The following is an 18,977-nucleotide window of genomic DNA, read 5'->3' as shown; positions in this document are numbered from 1 at the left end:
GACAAGCCATTTTTACATCTGATTCTGTTAAAAACAGATAAAACTTAGTCTAAGGTCATACAGCTTTTGCAGTAGTTACTACAGTCTGTGCATGAGCTGATTTAATATTTTAATAAAAAAATTGTTAGGCAAGTGTTGAACAAAAAAGTCTACAGTGTTTCACTGGGACAGACTTCTGACCACTACACACATTCTGAAAAACAGGTTTAACTATAATATTTTGTTTTTACTCGTGCATAACCTTGATTTGTTAGACCAAAAACTATAGAAACAACAGTTCCTAAAATAACATACTTGCCATTCAGCCTGGACATTTTCTGTATGGAGTTAAGCTTCCTTGAAAGTATAAATTTCTAAGTCACTAAGTCTGTCATTCCATCAAACTTCAGGAACAACTAAGTACAAGCTCTGTACAAACCACAGGCATCAGACCTTTGGAAGGACTCTGTTTCAAACAGCAGCTTTTAAATAATTTGTGTTCCAGACAGAGTAGCTGGCTGTGTTAATAAAACACAGATCCTTGCAATTAGTATGCCCACAGGAAAATGCAGGTCCCCATGCTTATCAGCTGCAAATAAAAATACTTTCCACTGAGACTCAATTCTAGTCATAAGCTAAAAATAACTGGGTACAGTCAGAATTTGAATGCAAATGTACACATTTTACAGGTGTGGAAGAACTGGCTTCTACAGAACTCCACAAGCAAGTCATAACCTCAGCTGCTCCCAAGTGCAAAACTACCTCAGCCCTTTGGTCTACCCGAGTCTCTTAAACACGCCAGCTCCATAAATGCTTGAACAATTAACTGATGCTCACAAGAAGCTCACAGCATTCCCTCGTGGATTCTACAAATGCAAACAATGCATGCTTACCAAAGCCACAAACCCACAGCCAGGGGGGAAGGAAGCAGTCTGGTGTTTGGAACTGCAGCTACAGCTTAAAGAAGCCCAGTAAGACAGAGACGTTTGAGCCTGCACTTTGAAGCTCACACTAGTTCTGTGCTTCCCATGACATCTACTAAATTTCTCACTTCAAAAAACACCCCCAAATTGCCATTAAGAACAGCTCAGCAGAGGAAAGCAGCAGGTACAGGGAGTCAGTGCTGGGCCATCTGAAGCCTGGAGATCACCACCACTAATCTGAAACAAATGTTTCACTCCAGGACCAACAAAGCCCAACGCATAGATCTGAAAGCCACAGGAGCTCCCAACTCCACTACAGCAGCACATCTGGGCCCTAAATTCAGACTTCATTGTAGTAAGTACTATCTTAGAAGACAGTAAACTTCTAGGTATTTGGTGTTCTAGGTGTATGCTTTCTTCAGGAAAGAAGCCATTTGACAAGAAAAAATATTTTACCACAGTCTGAGATCCCACAAGCTGTACCAAACTGTTAACATAGAACTGCCTTCATAAACACAGCAATTTTATGTACAGCCTTATGAACACTGTCACTGAAACAACACTGAGGTACCTGAACCAATCAGGCTGCATGAAATTGCACTGACAGATTTCCATCTCTCTCTCGGTTCTGAAAAGCATTTAAAAGAAGGATTCTATCCTGCACCTCCAAAAGGTACGTGGACACCCCAGCCAAGAGGATGAAACTAAAGTCTCAAAACCAAGTTTGTCTTCTGAAGTTCTCCCCACTCCTATCCCTCTCTTTCACTGAAGATACAGTACACGAAGTCAGTGAGACTTAATTTCAGCTGAAAGCTCTCACTACATACTATGTTCCCATCCTTACATGAATAAACTCTTGAATTTCAAAATGAGAAAGGAATATGACTTACCATCTAGTAGTTCTAGAGTAACTGAGGGATCTACATATTCCCACCAGTGTTTTCCATCAGTGGATACTGGAATCTCCCAGTTGGACCACTTGCAGGCCAAGTGAATGCACACACATGCTATCACTGTAGGCTTGTACTGAAGACAGAATGTGGTAAGGTGAAGGCTGTTGCACAAATTTCGTAATGAGGAACCAAAGGAAATCAAACATGTAAAACAGAAAACCCAAACAAATCAACCATTAACATACAGAATGAGACAGCTTCTCAATCAACAGCAGTTAAACATTTTGTTGAATAAATTCATAAGATATCTTAACTGCCCTAAGAAAACAATGGGTAGGGCATTTATCTGGTAGAAAAGTTTAATTTGGTTTTGCTATCAAAAGCCTGATTAACAGTAAATAAATGTAGCGGTTTTTCTACTATACTTAAGTACTAAAAAGGGCAGTATAATATGGTCAATTAAAATTCTGCAGTAAAATGCACAGAGCTGATTGTGCAGTCTCTGAATGAGACAATCAAGATCCCCAGCAGTTCCACAGAAGCCAGGTGAGTTACTTGTGGGCTTTGCTTTCACCAGGCCCGGATTTGTGACATTTGTGACCTTGTCTTCAGCTTCCAGCACCACAAACACATTGGTTCACTTTCACTGCTCTAGCATAACTTCTCTTAACAGCTGTTTAAGTACAGAATCTTTCCCATCAAGGAACCACCAGGATTTATTTATTTATTTTGAACAGTTCTAATAACCAGAAGATACTGTTTAAAAACAGTATCTACACAAAATGTAATCCTCTTAAATAAAGGTGAAGTAGTTTTGCAAGAGGCAAATTGAAGTAATAAAAAAATCCAGACTGAAGTCTGCTCTTTAATTCTTTCTATTACAGGCTGTGTCTATAAAACACCCATCTGAAATCCCAGAACTATAAATTTATCTAAGTACTTAAGTTTTAAAACTATATATTAAGATTAAAGAGCTGTCTCTAAAAGAAATAACATTGTGTGAGTACTAGTCTATCTACAAAGAAAAATCAGCTATTTGAAAATATCTTAGGCCCACTAGAATTTTATAAGTTAAGACTGGATCAATATACTTAAAGTTAAGAGAAAACTGCCATTAACTACAAGTGTAAACTAAAAATAGTTTTGTACTTACCAAGATGCTCGGATTTCTAGGTTAAGTTTATCTCTTTGTAATCTTTAGCTGCTATTCAGGCTACCAGTTTTAGACTTATGCACTCACAATCGAGAAAAAGTCATCAGAAAGCACCACTACACTTCTCATTGTGCATTTAAGCCCTTTGTGCCGTCAGGCCCTTGTCCAATACACCGCACTGCAGGCGGGGAGGTACCACCACTGGAGGTGGCCCAGTCCCCCGCTGCAACAAGGGTAAGACACATCAGGGGGCCCTGCAGTAAAGGAAGCTATAGTGTGCTACAACAGTGCAACAAAGAGGTTCAGGATAACAACCTGTTGGTAGCCATGAAATAGGATGTCTGTGCCAAATCCTTGCTTGCTGTAAGAAAAGAAAAACAGAGAGATTAAAGAGCTGCACTAACTTGTCAGGTTCATTCCAGAATTCAAGCAGTTTTACCTTCCAAAATCACTTCTGGGTATTTCTAAAGAAATGGTCTGACTTTAGCTAACTAGCCTTAAAAATAATCTTTTCTGAGACACAGAAGAGGCTGTTACACTCAGCACTGGAGCTGGACCTGTCACTCCCATCAGTGCCCCTCCCTCCCCCTGTACAGCCCACAGGACAGTTCCCCTCTGCTGATGTACCCCTCCAACACCTCACAGGTGAGCACTCTCCTCTGGGAAGCGCTGCTTCCCCACCCTCACCTGCAGGGGATCCCTGCCTTAACCTGGGAGAGCAGCAGGCAGTCAGTCCCAGCCAATTCACAGCACAGCGCTCGTCCTGCTCTTGGTGAGGAGCATGGCAGGACACCCTCCCACCTCCCCGCAAACAGCCACATCTCTTTCCCAAAGCCCTGTAACACAGCAAGCCCCCATGCTACATGGGAAAAAAATTCAGAGTTTTCTGCTCCTTCTAATTAAGAGCACTGTAGTCATAACATTTTGTTCCACATTTGTTAAACCTATGGCAAAGCTTCGACAGGAAACAGACAAATTCATTTGAGTTAGTCAGAAAAAAAATACCAAAACAAACCACAGGACTGCAACATGCCAGAAATGAAAAACTGATTTAGGCTGTTACAGGCACAGAATGCTGACCCCCTGGAGTGACACCCCAATTCTCCTCACTCAGGTAAGAGAACTTACTGTAACATGCATTTAATGGAATAGCTGGGCACAAGGGGTTTAACCGCAGATTGAATGCAGCCTTCATTGAATTCTTACTTTGACACTATCACTTGAAATCAGTGCTACCTGCAGAAAGCGTAGTGTTGAATTTTACGTCAAAGGGAATACTTGTTAAACTTTTATTTTAATAATACTATTTCTATAAAGTTTGAGAAATACTACAGTGGCTTTTAAAATTTAATTTTTAAAAAGCATATTAAAATGTGATTTAATTCAACTTCTAATGATTGCCAAGGAATAAAATTCAGATTTATCTTTCTGCTACACAGCCAGGCAGTGCCATAATCTGAGAAGAATGTGGAAGTAGCAAAGTACCAGGATCTGTTCCTAAATACGAATTCTACTAATCCATAATAATCAGAAGGTGAACTGACAATGTATTAAACTATAATATTTAGTTTGCACACTGTAATAGTAATTGCATGCCAAAAAACCATGTAGTTCAACCTCTCCCTCCCATCTAAAAAAAATGTAAGGTGGAATTAAAAAAAAAAAAAAAAGTGAAATGAGACTGTCATAACAAATAACACACAATGGTTGAGTAAGACTGAAATTGATGTCTTGCTCTTCATTTTTCATCAAAGCAATGCCTAAAGGATCTTCAATGATTTATATACTCTGTAAAGTTACATGTTTGAATTAAGGGAGCGAGACCAAGAAGCATCTCTACTCTCACTGAAATGTCCCTTTTGAACAAGGAAGAAAAGCAGATGCCAGAAAACTTCTATTTAACATCAGCTTGAAAGTTGAGTAAATCAAAACACATACCTGGAAGAAAAGAATCACATCTTGAAACACACACTTTAGCCTCAACCAAAAATTACTGTGTTAAATACCTTACCTATACTACAAGTAGTATGATTCTGTTTCAACTTATTTACAGCTAAATAATAATCATTGCCAAAACCAGCAAGAAATGTCAGCTCACAACTAAAGCCTTTGATAACACAAGGCACAACTGAAAATATCCGTCCCAAACTCTTCTATGTAGGGCAGCTTTGGTTTAGCAGAATCCATCAGTGAAATCAAATCTAATGAATTTTGGTTCCTGTATTTTGGTGCTTTATTTCCATTATAGTAGTGGAAAGTGCATCTCCAAATATAAATCATCTTGAAGCAGAGACTAAAACAAGCCAGCAGAGCTGCTCTTATAACTCACAAGCTGCAGGACCAATGGCTACGACACCAGCCATGAATGACCAGTTAAAGATTTTAGCATTCAGGAGAGATTTAAAACATCCATCCTGTCTCAGTGCTGCAGAAGCAGCCATAAGACAGGGATTAGTGAAATAGCAATCAATATTTTGAAACAGGACTTGCTGTCTGACACACCTTCCAAAAGGCTGTCTGCAAGAAAGTGCCAGCTGGAAGCCAAAATGCTTTTTATTGGGCATAGCCACACAATTCAACCACTTGCAATTCCAAGATACCTGAGTCTTTTCTTCAACACAGCTTATCTTGGATCTTGGGATGCTCATGAAAACGTGACTGCCAAGTCCCATTAGGAGCTGGTACTGGCTATGCCTGGACCCTGACAACGTGTGAGCATTCCCCAGAAAGAGGAGACTGCAGATAAGCCAGTCAGCATCAGAAGAGAGAAGCTTGCTGAAGTCCTTCCGGCAAAAGCAAAAAGCCCCAGGCTCTGAACAGAGGGATGCTGGTGGGTGCCTGTTGTATCTGGAAAGGGCTGGAGGAGGCCATGGTGTAGGCATTCAGGTCTGAGCAGTCCTGGTGGCTTTACTTTCTTGAAAGTGTTTAAAGCTTGGGAACAGGCCCAGAAAAGCCTGAGGTCAAAGTTCAGAATGGGAAGGCCACCTGTAGCAGTGCTGGAGTGCAGCTGGCGTTTCACATCTTTCCACACCACTAAGATTTAAATTTTCCTCATGAGAACACCCTCTGAAAAAGCTGATGCATTTTCACCTCCTCTTCTGCTGACTTTGTCTTTCTCAGCCTGATTTAAGCAATGGCACCTGTGCACACAGATACTATGGGATATTTGAAGGATTTGACAGTGCAATTTCCACAAAAGATTAGTAAGGATCATGGGTGTTCGAGATACCTGATAACCTGCAGAGTAGCGAGAACAATCCTAGAAATCCTTGAGATCCCATCTCCCGTTCCAAAAGGTTGTGTTCCAGTACAGAGAAAGGAGTGGTTGAAGCCTTCCCAAGATGGAGATGAGGATACAGATTCCAAGTTTCACCAGAAGCAGGCTGAGAACAGACCAATTTTGCACCAGAGCGTAAGAGGATCATGCCATGGTCTTGGCACCAGGGCAGTTTCACTGCTGATCATTCAAATAGTGTTGAGGGCAGCAAGGTAGTGTGACATCAGAACAGTTTTTGGTATTTTGGTGGGGTTTTTTCCCCCCCTTTTCTTTTTTTCCTTTCTTCTCTTCACTCCTGGAGCATTCTTGGAATGGGCACTGAAGCTTGCTGACAGGCCCTCACATATCCACTGCCTTCAGATTCCTTGGACCTGTGGGATCCTAAGGAATGATGGTCCTGTCTCCTCTTCTCAGTCTCTTGACACTGAGGAAGAATGGTGCAGAAAAAATACTAAGCCCACACCATTTTCCTTGTCTGCTATACTGACCAAACTGCAAAGATGGAACAATTTCATTAACCCATAAGCCTCTGAACACCAGAAGGAATAACTAGATATTGTATGCCTGAACATCATGAGTCATTATGTATCCATCCAGTCACCCCTTCTCTGCAAGGATCTGTGTTGTCTAATAATACCTTCAAAAAGGCTTTCAATCTTAGAGACGAATTCATTTTTTCTTTAGTTGTATGTTGAAGCAATTATATTTATTTGCACCAATTCCCACTTACTAGTTCATCTTCAGCTTCCAGCAATTGATTCTGCTGTGCCACTGCCAGACTAGACAGTCTTCTGACAAATGACTTGGCTGAATTTTTTGAGCATCATCAACACAACCTGGGTTTTATTTTTTTCATTTTGTTTTTAAAGCAGATAGCTTACAGCTTATTAACAGGTAACAGTGACTGCATAAAACACATTACCCTGGATGCAGGACAGCAAAGTGATGGAGAAAATCAGCCATCCTCTGAGGCACTGCAGTTTAGCCAGCAAAAGGGCCCTTTCTCACCATATGACAATGCAGTGCACAAACCCTAAGCTAAATTCTGAAGTACACTCACAGACCTCAGCTAACTTTGCTGCCTCTTTTTTGATACAGTCAGACATTACATTCCTGCCTTCCCCTTCTCCCCAAACACACTGCTGGAGGTTTTAATCCTACCAGTCTTGGTTAAGTTAATCATCCTAATCAAGAAAGGTATCTCTGCCTTCTGAAATGGTGCTTTTTGTCCAAGACGACGTTACAAGAACTGGATGAAGTAACCTTGGATTTCTTTAACTTCTCAGTCAATTCCTTTAGCACTAAAGGTTTAACACTGAGAAATCTTAGGTGTATTTTGAAAGCTTCAGGACTCAGGTATCTGAGTGTTGCATCTACTGACACTGAAAACCCACACTGTCCAATAAATAAATAAATGTTCAGGGATAGAGAACTAAACTCCCACCACTGTGTCTTTGAAGATCATCACTGTGCCCACAGGCCCGTATCTTTGTCCTCTCAATACATAAAACCAATGTTCCATGGCAATTATTCTGTCCTTGCTTGACTTGCATGCATGACTTCAGGTGTCATGCCTGATGTTTTAAATGAATTAGTTAATTAGTTTCCTTTTTCTTATTTTAATATAAGATACTCAAATCATGTGTTCACAGTCTACACCATTCCTAGGGACACGTCTCCCAAGGATTCCACTTGCATGCACACACACTAAGGAGCACACCTCCTTGAGTGAGCAGGTTTTCAAACATCAGAGACATTATATGCACTTTGCACCAGTCCTTGAGCTACATGGATTTTCAGCCCTCACTGAAGTCTTCAGATTTCAAGACTTGATATCACTTTAGACTTCTAAGTATTTTTTCAAGTCTGATGACATTAAATACTAGTTTTAAAATGTCAAATTTAAAAATTCACAGTATCTTCAAAGTATGAATTTTGTCAGTACAAAAAATTAGCACACAAAACACAAAGGGAAAAGCTTAACTGCCTTAGACTGGTATCTACCCTTGACTAAAGGAAATCCAGTTTGTGTAGCAGTGTGCCTATAGGCTTGAGTGAAACACATTGATGTGGAAATCCTGAGGCAATACAACATTGCCCCCACCTCTCCCCACAGCCCCAAACACCAAGCAGAAGTACAGGGGCTCCCCAAGATAGTAAAACGTGCTCACATTCACAGTGAGCAACAGCTAAGAAAACCCAGAGCAAAGCCCTACAGAGCTGCTGGTGCAGACTCCTGAGACTTCAGGTGCAACTGGACTCATGCACCAAGTCACAACCAAATCTGGGCAGAAAGCAGAGAATCATTACCTTACAGCAAGAATAGCAATAAAACTACTTTATATGCAAATAATTTACTGCACCAGTCCCACTCAGTGTCTGAAGACACTACACCAGTAAGCTACAGCAAATAAGAGACACTCTTCCTTGAAAGAACACCATTAATTCCAGCATTACTACAAAACAAATCTAGTTAACAGGATTAGGCTGTACCTAACTTTCATATATTTTATAGAGAGAAAAGAAAAACCACCAAAAACTTTGAAGCACTTAACTTTGCATTTTTCACTGCAAAACCAGCTAATGACTAAAGACTAACAACCATGGTCTAATAATTTCAAAACAATTTTTGCTTAAGAAACACAAAGTGAAAAGCTTATTTTAGATGCTTTTACAACTGATTCCTAATGTTTTTCATCCTACATCTTATAAGAGGGTGTTTTAATCTCTTTTTAAAGCTCCAAAAGAAACCAGTTTAAGAATTAAAGACATGCCAAAATGCCACAAAAATATAAAGAACAAATCAGGTTTCTAGCCAGTCACATTAATGAGCTGCATACAAGTTACAGGGTATATTTAACTAAAGGTTTGGGCTTTTGTACTACCATCCAAAACAAGTAAGCACACACTGCTCCAGAAAAACAATTAGTCACACCTATTTGCATGTGACAGCAGACTTGCTATGCACTCTCTTTATCCCTCAGTCCATTACCTGAAAAGATTGGCTAAGACAAAAAGCTGGCATTAGCCATAAATCGGCAAAACTACTTCGGAGTGAAAATCAGCAATTCAGAATGATACTGTGTATCTGGCCAATCAGTTTGCAGCTGCTGACTGCTTCTGCCATTCCAGAACACATGGAACAGGTATTATTAAATTAAAGCTAACAAGAAAACAAAAAAATTATGAAGGACAGAGGACTGGACTCTTTATGAATCTCTAAAGGTTAAGATCAAGGTTTTAATAATTAATTTTAAACACACTCCTTAGATAACATCGTTGGTAAAGATCATATTAGACAAAGAACATTACTTTAAAATTTTACTAGAAAGGTAAAAAAGGACTTACAGAAGTGGTTAAAAGTCACTGACCTCTCACTAATTGTGTACATTTCACAACATCTGTGTGTGGATGTTCAATGGTAATCTCAAAACCTGAAGAGTTACAAATACATTTCAGAATTACACATTTGCATCTGTAAAATAAAAAGCAAACCCCTTATGTTTCCCCACAGACCTAAAATACTTGCTAAACCTTTGCACCACAGAATAAGTAACACTATTTAACTGCCTTTTGTTCTTTACCTTTCCATACTTCTGAATGGCAGATGGTAAACCCACTCTGTGATCCATTATTAAAATATTCCTCCAGTAATCTCAAATCCTGTACACACATAACCTGGGAAATTACTTATTTTTAAAAGCTGAATATATCTGAACAATTTCTAGCGAGTTAATAAGTCAGTAAAAACTGTTCTGCAAACACACTGAAATGTGTGTGTGCATGTGTACTTCTACTAATTGATTTCTAGCACTTAAACATGCTGCATGTATGAAAATACAAATTAAGTCAATTTGTAGATCAGTGACTTAAGAAACCTTTCTTGGCTTATGACATTGTTTTAAGAATTAGGTCACTACTGTGAGCTATTTTTTTTAACAATATACCCCAAGTGGTATTTAAGAATATCTGAGCAAGTCACTGTTCTCAGGCCTGCTGGCTGTAATTGTCTCCACAGTATTTTAAAGCCAGAAGAGTTTCTTGACAGAACATTCCACTTCAAATTTTGGAATCATCTGAATCCATTAAATGGTTACATACAACTTGTGTTGTTCAGACTCACACCTGCTCAATTATGTAATGCTTTTCTACAGAAAGGCATTTGGTACAAAGCTCTTTCCAACTGCTTCACGACACACAGAGCCAGCCTACTACACCATGTTACCTTATGGAAGAAATGTCAATGTAATTACTACTCAGAGCAAAATCAATTTGGAAGCCTACACATTTCGAACTCAAACTGTCAGAAACATCTCTGTCACAAGTACAGACACACCTTTTTTCTCCACAGTGAACACAGCAGAACTGCTAACACGAAACTAAGTTCACAGGTCGGAAGTTATACATGGAAACAGTTAAATTCTAGTGTACCAATAGCACATCAAAAATCCAGTTACTTGGGTCCCACTACCTCTTCATGTCAAGTTGGCTGCACAGGAGGTATTTAGAAATACATACCTAAAGTCTGAAGCATTATTGTTTCAAGTATAACCAGCTCTTGGGCTTGTTGAAGGTATGCCTGAAACAAACAAGCAGACAGGTGAAGACACAGCAATCAATTGCCTCAGAACTTTATTCACACACTGCCTCTTTGATACCAGCACTGGCAACACAAGACCAGTACCCAAGCCAGTGAGCACTGACAATTCTTAACACTTCACAGTGGGGTTACTATCTTCCTCCAATACAAGCATTGCTACAAAATTCTGTTACACCTGCCTGTCATTCACAGGAAGATTAACTTAGTCTGGATCTCACACAATCTATTGCAGCAAAGCATTTTTGGGAAGTCAGGTGGGTGCTATAAGAATTTCAAGATGGAGCAATCTCTTCAAGTTTCATAACAAATAAGTGAGTCTAAGAAATTACATTAAGTAACAGAAAGATTTAAATGGTGTAAAAACAAAGGCTTTTTTCTAGGCTGCAGACAGCAATAACCCAGTAAGACAATGTAACAAATCATTAGATGAAATGTCATCTTTCAAGCCATATATCTTTGAAACCATAACTTCCACCTACATCACTCTTTGTATCCAGTTGTGGCTCTTGAGGATGAAGACAGGCATTTGCTACTTTAATAACATGTTCAAGTTTCCGTGGCTGTTCTTCCACTTTTGCAGCCAAAAACAATGCCGTGGGAGACATTATCTGAAGAAGAAAAACATGTGTACTTTTAAACTTTTTACAAGCAGGACTCAAATTTTTATGGAGTCTAAACTAGCACAGCAAAGGTTTAAAAAGTTGGATTTGTGGCTTTTTTTTCAGTTTTGAAGTCATGCGAAGCAACAAAAATGTAACTAGTCATGTTTTATTTTCTAACTGATGCAATCCTCTCAGCAGCACAGGGAAAGAGCAGCATAATGTTAAATTACATTTGTGAGTAAAATGTCTGAGGTCAAACTAACTCTAGTTCAACATAAAAAAAAATATTTTGGCCCAGAAGACTTAGTCACAGTAGAACAGGCTGTTTCAAGTTAAATATACTTTGTGAGAAGGTTCATCCAATTTCTTGCACAGAGCGAGTCACTACACCATCTTTTCAGTAAAACAGCTGATCACAAGTTCTGCTAGCATTTGATTCTCCCAAAGAGTGAGAAACTTCGCAGAGAACTTTAATAAAAACAGCTTCTTATATAAACATAGGCTCTATAAGTAAAAGAAACTTTATATATACATATATATTCTTTGAAACTTTACTATAAGCCCAGCAGTATCTGGAGAACAAAGCATAAGGATTTGTAAAACACCATTTATACCAAATGTTAGTAAAGACTACATATTACATTTAAAGATGAAAATTTATATAAAGCTCTATGTGTCATAAGGTGGCAGTTCGGTATCACCTAAGAGTTAGCTGTGAATTAGAATTTTGTTGCCTTTTGTCAGCTAGAATGACTGATGTGTGCAGACAGAACACAGCAAACAACAAATCACTGATGAATTAGGTCCTCTTTGCATGCAAAAGCTGCCCATGTTAACCAGGAATTAAAATGGCACTAGAAATCATCTAGACATAATCTGATTAAAATGGTTAAAATTAAGCCAGCATAAAGTATTTACTCAGAGACTGAAATAGCTGCTTGCTGAGTACTTAATTAATGCATGGTGCAAATAGTGCAAGTATTAGATTTCCCTTTCAATGCCCAAACAGAACTAGACTAAACAGGAGGCATAGCCCCCTAAAGTCAGGTTTGCTTTTTTTTTGTCAGTTAGCAGCCCTTTCTTAGGCAAAAATAAAACACTTGGTATAAAAATTTGCAATATATGCAAAACTGCAACAAACTAATAAGAATTAAACATTTAAGGGATTAAATTTCAAATGTACTGAAGGAGTACTTTTTGCATCCTTAAATCACTTCAAAATGTCTACTTGGATCTTAAGTAAAACTTTAAAGTTGGCAGACTTGAAAACTGACACCCTGGGAAGGCAATACCCTTTGATGAGTAGAAGTGTGCCATGAGAAATCTAGCAAAAACCTCAATCTAAAAAACCAACTACTCAAAACAAGTCACAGGGAGCAAATTCTTTTACAAGGGAGACAAAATCCCATTTTCTTTTTAAGAATCTTGTAACCTAAGCCTGATGAACAAATGAAATAAAAACCCAAAGTGAAGTGTTGCTGAACAAGGCCATATTAGCACGTCATTTAATACTTCTGATGATTCTGTAGAAGTTCCTATACCCACAGCTTGATGTAACAACTGGAAATTCTGGAAGGAATTTCCTTTGCCAGGGACATACGACTTGAAATGTCTCATACTGGGAGATAAAACTTTTAAACAGTAAATGTAATGGAAAGACTTCCTGGAGTTCAGAAAGTGAGAGTATCAACAGCTCTGAAGTGGCAGAAAATGCCGAAGATGTCAGGCAGCACACACATGTATAACCCAACACACACATCATATAAAGGTATTTTACAGAACTCAATTTCCAACAACTGCTATGGCTGAAAACATTTCCATTCCACAGAGGCTTTCTTTGAACCAAGTCACCAATGACCACACAATTAAATCATCAGCAAATTCTCACTCACTGTTACTCTCTGTCTGACTGCACCAAAGTTCTACTTCTTTCCAAAAAAGCACCATCAGGCTGACTTCAGGATATCTTCTCATTTACTGAAACAGATCAGACCTGGTCAAGAAGTCTCCACACAACTCCTGATCTCCAACACCTTACACGAAACACAGTTCTGGAAGCTGATTAAGTCAAGCTGATTAACTGTCATTTAACTCTGGTTCATCAGAAATCTATGTACAGCCCAATTAACTATTTCCTTCAAAAAGAAGTGCTGGCTTCTGGCCAAAGAACTTCAGGTCTTTCCATCTAGGACAAGGGTTCTCCCTCCCAGTTTAGAGTAGGCCAGTATTTTTAGCTCCCTTGGTATTGATTCAGAAAAATAGACATCCTAGTAAAATTCCAGACTTGGCACACATGTAGTCTTCAGTGAACATACCCTGCTAAGTGTATAACTGGCAAAGTTACTCAAATGCTTTCATTCATTTCCAATTACCAAAAATGGCAAAAAACCCAAGCAAAGTAGAACAAAAAAGCAAAATTAAAGAAACATACGTGACAAAGCAATAAGCTTCCTATATATATCTTAATTTGGTATCAACCAAAATAATTTAGAGCAATTATATACTATGCATCCAAAATAGTCTTAAAGACTTTGAGAAATCTTCAGAACCCCTGTGATACATGACATTAAACCCCACTTTATTACTAGCTGAGAAGCTCAGAAACCAAGTCCTATGGAAATACAAAAAAACCCCCCAAAACATAAGAGCCTTGTTAACACAATCCAAAAGCATTACACAGCAAGTTTCACTGGGAAATGTGGTACAAGTCCTTTTTCACTTAAAAAGTGCAAGACAGTGTAAAGACAAAGGCATTCAGAAAAATCTCAGAACACACAGGCAGCATGCACGTAGTTTTCTGAGATCTCCCTCTCTTCTAATGCCAATATTAGTATGTTTTTAGATTTGATACAGTTTAGGCTAAGACATTAAGTGCTTCCAGTCTATGAGAGGGTTTTCAAGTTTGAACACAAAGAGCTATGAGGAATTTTTTTTATTATAACCAGGAGCTCACATTGCATAAAAGCAGCAAATATGTTAAATTGCAATATTAAAACCAGAACTGAAGTACCCAAAACAGCCTCACTAGAGCTTGAAGCGTATTATGAAAGTTTTAAGAACTTTGCAAAACTGCAAAGTCAACTGTTTAATACTGTGATTTGGACAAGGCATAAGGAAGGGAATGCAGAAGGACTGAAAACAAAATACCCTCCACACAACTCACCTACCTTGCACTAGAAGGAAAAAAATTCCTCATGCAGGTTCTTTAGGCTCTTCACTAAGTTCCACTGCATGTCACAAAAACCCCTTGATATCATCATGTCTATTTTCAACTGGTTGTTTGGTATTCCACATGGCGTTTCTACGGATTATATTTAAAAACTACAGCTACCATTTGGATGCCTTACCTCTCATTGCCAGCATATGAAGGATTTTTCCCCCTTTCTGTTCTTTGAATCAGAGTGTACTGAAGAGTAAGCACCTTAAAGAACTATTTGCTATGTAACAATGTAACACACCAAGTACTATAGAAACAGTATTTGCAGAAGAATTTTAATTTGGAAGATATTTTAAAGTGTAATAGTGAGGCTAGTACTGCCTATAAAAAGCCAGCAACTCCCTCCCCATCCCAATATTAGCACAGACTAATTTTATACTCAGCAACCCAAAGTTCCCATGCCCTGGTCAGCAACGTAGAAAGAATAATTTGTACTGAGGAGATCCACAGTAGCTCCAGTCATTTGCACAGCCAGGGAAATTAGCAGTCAGGGCATCCAACTCTGCTTCCCAGAATCGGTGAAGCAAGTTTCCATCCTCACTGGGGCACTGCAACCTTGCAAGGACTTAACCTGCCTTGACTGCAACATCAAAACCTCAATACTTTCTTCTTTGTACCTAAATGTATGTACTCTGCAGGTAATCCAGAGCAACTCATGAGTGACTTACTAGCTCACAGTAACTTCACCAAAAAAGAGGTATTTGGCCACTTGGGTAGTACGTGTAATACATTCCCAACGAACCAAGACTACATGAACTGGTACATGCCACCCCCGTGGCTCTACAGGTTGAAGATACTGTTGGGAATTCTGTTCCCTACTCACAGATAACTCAAACTCCTGAAAGCCTATAAAACTGTTTAGCAGCAACTTTTACTTAAGAAAAAAAAAATTAAGGCAACATCTATTCAGCAACTGAGCTTCCACTAGAAGCCCTGTTTATTAACAATTAAGTGCATGTGACATACATGACATACATGTATATTTGTATAACCTGGCAGTTATACATGATCATAAATGTGCAAGTGCTTATTACCACACTAAAAACATTAATCTACCAATAAAACAAGACAACACAGGCCACATTTTTTCAGCTGAAGATTGTAAGGCATTCTGATTAATGGCCATCTAATTTTCTAGCCCCAGCCTTCAGATTCCTTCCTGCCATGGATAAACAGCACCACGTGCACACAACAAAGAAATATTAGAGATATTAGAGATATAGCATATGCTGTAGGACAGCTTATCTAGGTCTTAGCTTTAAGACCGCTTTTACTATTCATTTCTAAGGGTTACTTTCTTCTGGCAGTGATGAATACTGCTACATTTTTTAGCTTGCCAAGTACTCTGGAGATTTGATATTAAGTATTTACTAGAGTTCACTGCTTTTGCTTTCTCTACAGAGAACCTAATGGATGGTTTGGGAGTATTTTAAAAGTCCATTCACTGAGATCCTCTTTACTCTACAGAACTGTAATAAGAAAATGCTCTTGTCCGTGAGCCCACACACAAAGCCAATCTCTGGCCTTACACTCGTTAAGGAATTCAGCAAAAATCAGTATTACTGAGGTACAACCTGCAGTGGACTTGCCTTTAACTTTGAACACTATTACCTGAGAATTAATTAAACAGTACACTCCCCTCCCCTGTAATAGCTGCAGTGTCCATGGCATTCTGCCCTTACATAGCTAACTTGTGAATTTTAAGATTCATAACTTAAGCCATAGTTTTCATATAAAGAGCAATATACATTCAAACACTACTGTGCTGCCAGTTCCAAGTGACTGTCATTTGCCAGTATCCAGTGAAAACCCAAACACAGCAGCTAAAGCTTCTTGCTGCCTAAATCTAGCCTAGATTACAGCTGACAGTACAAGCAGTACTCCAGCAGGTGATATAACAGGTATGTGGGTCTATATATAAATACAGCAGCTCTACACTGAACCGTCTCTCCATTCCAAGCAGCTCTAGTTTATCAAGCCCACAACCCATCCACAGTCCCAGAACACTTTGGATGCTTCACCAGCTCCTCTTCCACCAGCTACAGATTACTGCTACATGGGCAGAATAGCAGCAGGAGGGGAGAAAGAGGAACTTGTATGGATGAACACTGCAGTTTTGGTAACAAGCTGCTGGAAGTTTGAGTTTATCTCAGGTTTTGCACAAAAAATAATAAAATACACTTCTGAAATATACCTACAAACAAGTACATATTTCCAGCCAAATAGGCACCAAATAAGATGCCCATTTGCTTAGCCAACAATAATAAACAAACTCGTGACGGAAAGAAGAGTTGGCTCTCCCTATACCCCACCGTACACCTCCCCCAAATGCAGTGCAAGGTTTGCAAGATTCTACCCCTTGGTAGATCAAGGTCTACTCTGGCCTAGACTTAACATCTGTCACAGTCTCAATCTGTTTGTCATTAAAAGATCTAAGAAAACTCATCCTTAACATTTAGTGACAAACCACCATCACTATTAACTGCTCTTGCTTAAAACAAACAAGCAAACCCCAGAATACCTAGACTATTATGTTATTATTTTCCCACCTATTGCATCCAGTAGTGGACATAAAAAACAAACAGACATTTCCATGTTGTTATCTCCAGCTCCATACCTGTTCCAATATTCCTCAATAACAGCTAGCATTTTTACTGAAAATTTCTGTTCTTAACAACACATTCCGTGTTCAGAGTCAGCACGATCAGGTTATTAGGTAAAACAAGATTTACCTAATCAGATGGAAAAATTTTTCTTGTCTCATATGACTTATCACACCACTTAAGACTAGACTAGCTAAAAGAATTTACACTGCTTCAGGAACAGCTACATAATCCATATGGATACACACATAACCACACTATCACTGTCAGACACACCATGCCAGAACTTCCACTGACTTCACCAAGAAAAATGTGTGTTCCTACACATTAGCCTTTCAAACTACAGCACATAAGCACCAGCCACATTTGAAACATCTAAATGTATTCCTCACACATCTGAGATGTGCTTGCTCATGGTGCCTATTTATTTATTTCGATGGCAGAAGACAAAATCTAATTGCCTCTAGTTAAAGTAATCCAAAGTTGAAAACAAGTATCATTAAAGCTTCTAAACCACTGATAAGAAGCTAGAATTCCTAAAAACAAATCGCACTTCACATTGCTGCATGTAACACTTCTCAGCCAGAAGTGACAAAATTATGGGCATATTATTACCACACATAAAATCATACTTACATTTCGATTAAATTTTGTGAAGGAATGATGCATATAAAACCTGTGCATGTAAACAATTGCAGTATTTATCGTAAGCTGAGATCTGGAAGATTAAATGAAGGAAACACTACATATTAAGAAAATTGCCTACAAGAACTGAAAGCAATGCGCTTTCCACATCAATCACTGCTCTACACATCCCGTCTTCAGCCGAAAATGGATTAGGGACGTGACACTTCAGAACTTAGCTGATATTAACACATCCTTAACTGATATGAACACGTATCGTTCCCATCTGTTTCGCAGACCATGTGGAGATTCCTACGCCAGGCTCCCCACAGTCACCCACGGAATGAAAACTCCTCAATGGGCGACATACAGTGTAACATTCTCTCAAGTGCTTTTGTTTTGTTCCAATTCAACTATTTCAGTAGGGGATTTGAGGGTTTGGCCTTGCTCTGACCTAATTTTTTTTCCCCTTTAAAAAAATCACATTAAAGAATGACTAAAGAGGAGTTGCCCGTTTCGGGAAAAACGGGTCTGCGGGCAACTGGGATTTACTTTAGAAGTGCCCCAAGCCGCAGCTACGGACACAAACGCGGCTGAAAGGGCAGGTGGGAACCCGAGTCCCTCACCCGCCGACAAAGAGCGCGGCGCGGGGGCTTCGCCAGGCTCCTCCTCCCATTCTGTGCCTCCAGGCCACGGCTCCATCCCGCGGGAGCGCCGGCCGCGGCTGCGGAGGAGCGGGAAGGGTCCCGGGGAGCGTTCCCACACGGGGGAAAGGATCTCCCGCCGCCCCTCCACACGCGGCCCCCGCCGCCCTCATGCCCGTCCCGCCCGGCCCCGCCGGCCCCTCTCGGATACACGTTGAGGCGCTGGCCCATGTCTTGGATGAGGTTGGCCGCCTGCTGCCGGTACGAGAGCTCCTTGTCGGCCTCCACGCCGCAGCGCCGAGAGGGCGTGTTCTCCAGCTGCTCGCGGCTGAAGAACCAGCGCGACGCGGCCGAGGAGCCGCCGCCGCCCCGCGCCGCGGACCCCGCGGAGCCCGCGCCCGCCGCCGCCATGACACCTCCTCCTCCTCCTCCTCCTCCGGCACCTCCTCCCGCCGCCTCCAT

At 39.9% G+C, this 18,977-nt stretch overlaps 2 protein-coding genes across 9 annotated transcripts in view; one reads left to right on the top strand and one right to left on the bottom strand.

Moving 5' to 3' along the window:
* MAP3K19 (mitogen-activated protein kinase kinase kinase 19) overlaps nt 1-4,638 on the top strand; it is a 25,773-nt gene extending 21,135 nt beyond the window's left edge. Inside the window, 1 exon segment of the mRNA XM_032115385.1 lies at nt 669-4,638. The gene's annotated coding sequence lies outside the window, so the exon portion shown is untranslated.
* Nucleotides 1-18,977, bottom strand: part of CCNT2 (cyclin T2) — a 26,189-nt gene extending 7,212 nt beyond the window's left edge. For 2 of the 8 annotated variants that reach the window (XM_032113700.1, XM_032113699.1), the window contains exons 1-7: nt 18,727-18,977; nt 17,884-17,965; nt 11,305-11,433; nt 10,744-10,804; nt 9,597-9,659; nt 3,264-3,309; nt 1,793-1,956 (exon numbers count right to left, since the gene is read on the bottom strand). In XM_032113700.1, coding sequence (XP_031969591.1) covers nt 1,793-1,956; nt 3,264-3,309; nt 9,597-9,659; nt 10,744-10,804; nt 11,305-11,433; nt 17,884-17,965; nt 18,727-18,977 — 796 coding nt within the window. The other 6 variants (XM_032113702.1, XM_032113701.1, XM_032113705.1 and 3 more) reach the window with 5 other exon arrangements.

The sequence above is a fragment of the Corvus moneduloides genome, chromosome 7 (genome assembly GCF_009650955.1).
Source record: "Corvus moneduloides isolate bCorMon1 chromosome 7, bCorMon1.pri, whole genome shotgun sequence".
Classification (NCBI taxonomy): Eukaryota; Metazoa; Chordata; class Aves; order Passeriformes; family Corvidae; genus Corvus; species Corvus moneduloides.
Note: the sequence above shows the minus strand (reverse complement) of the source record. Positions and strands in the feature narration are given on the sequence as shown.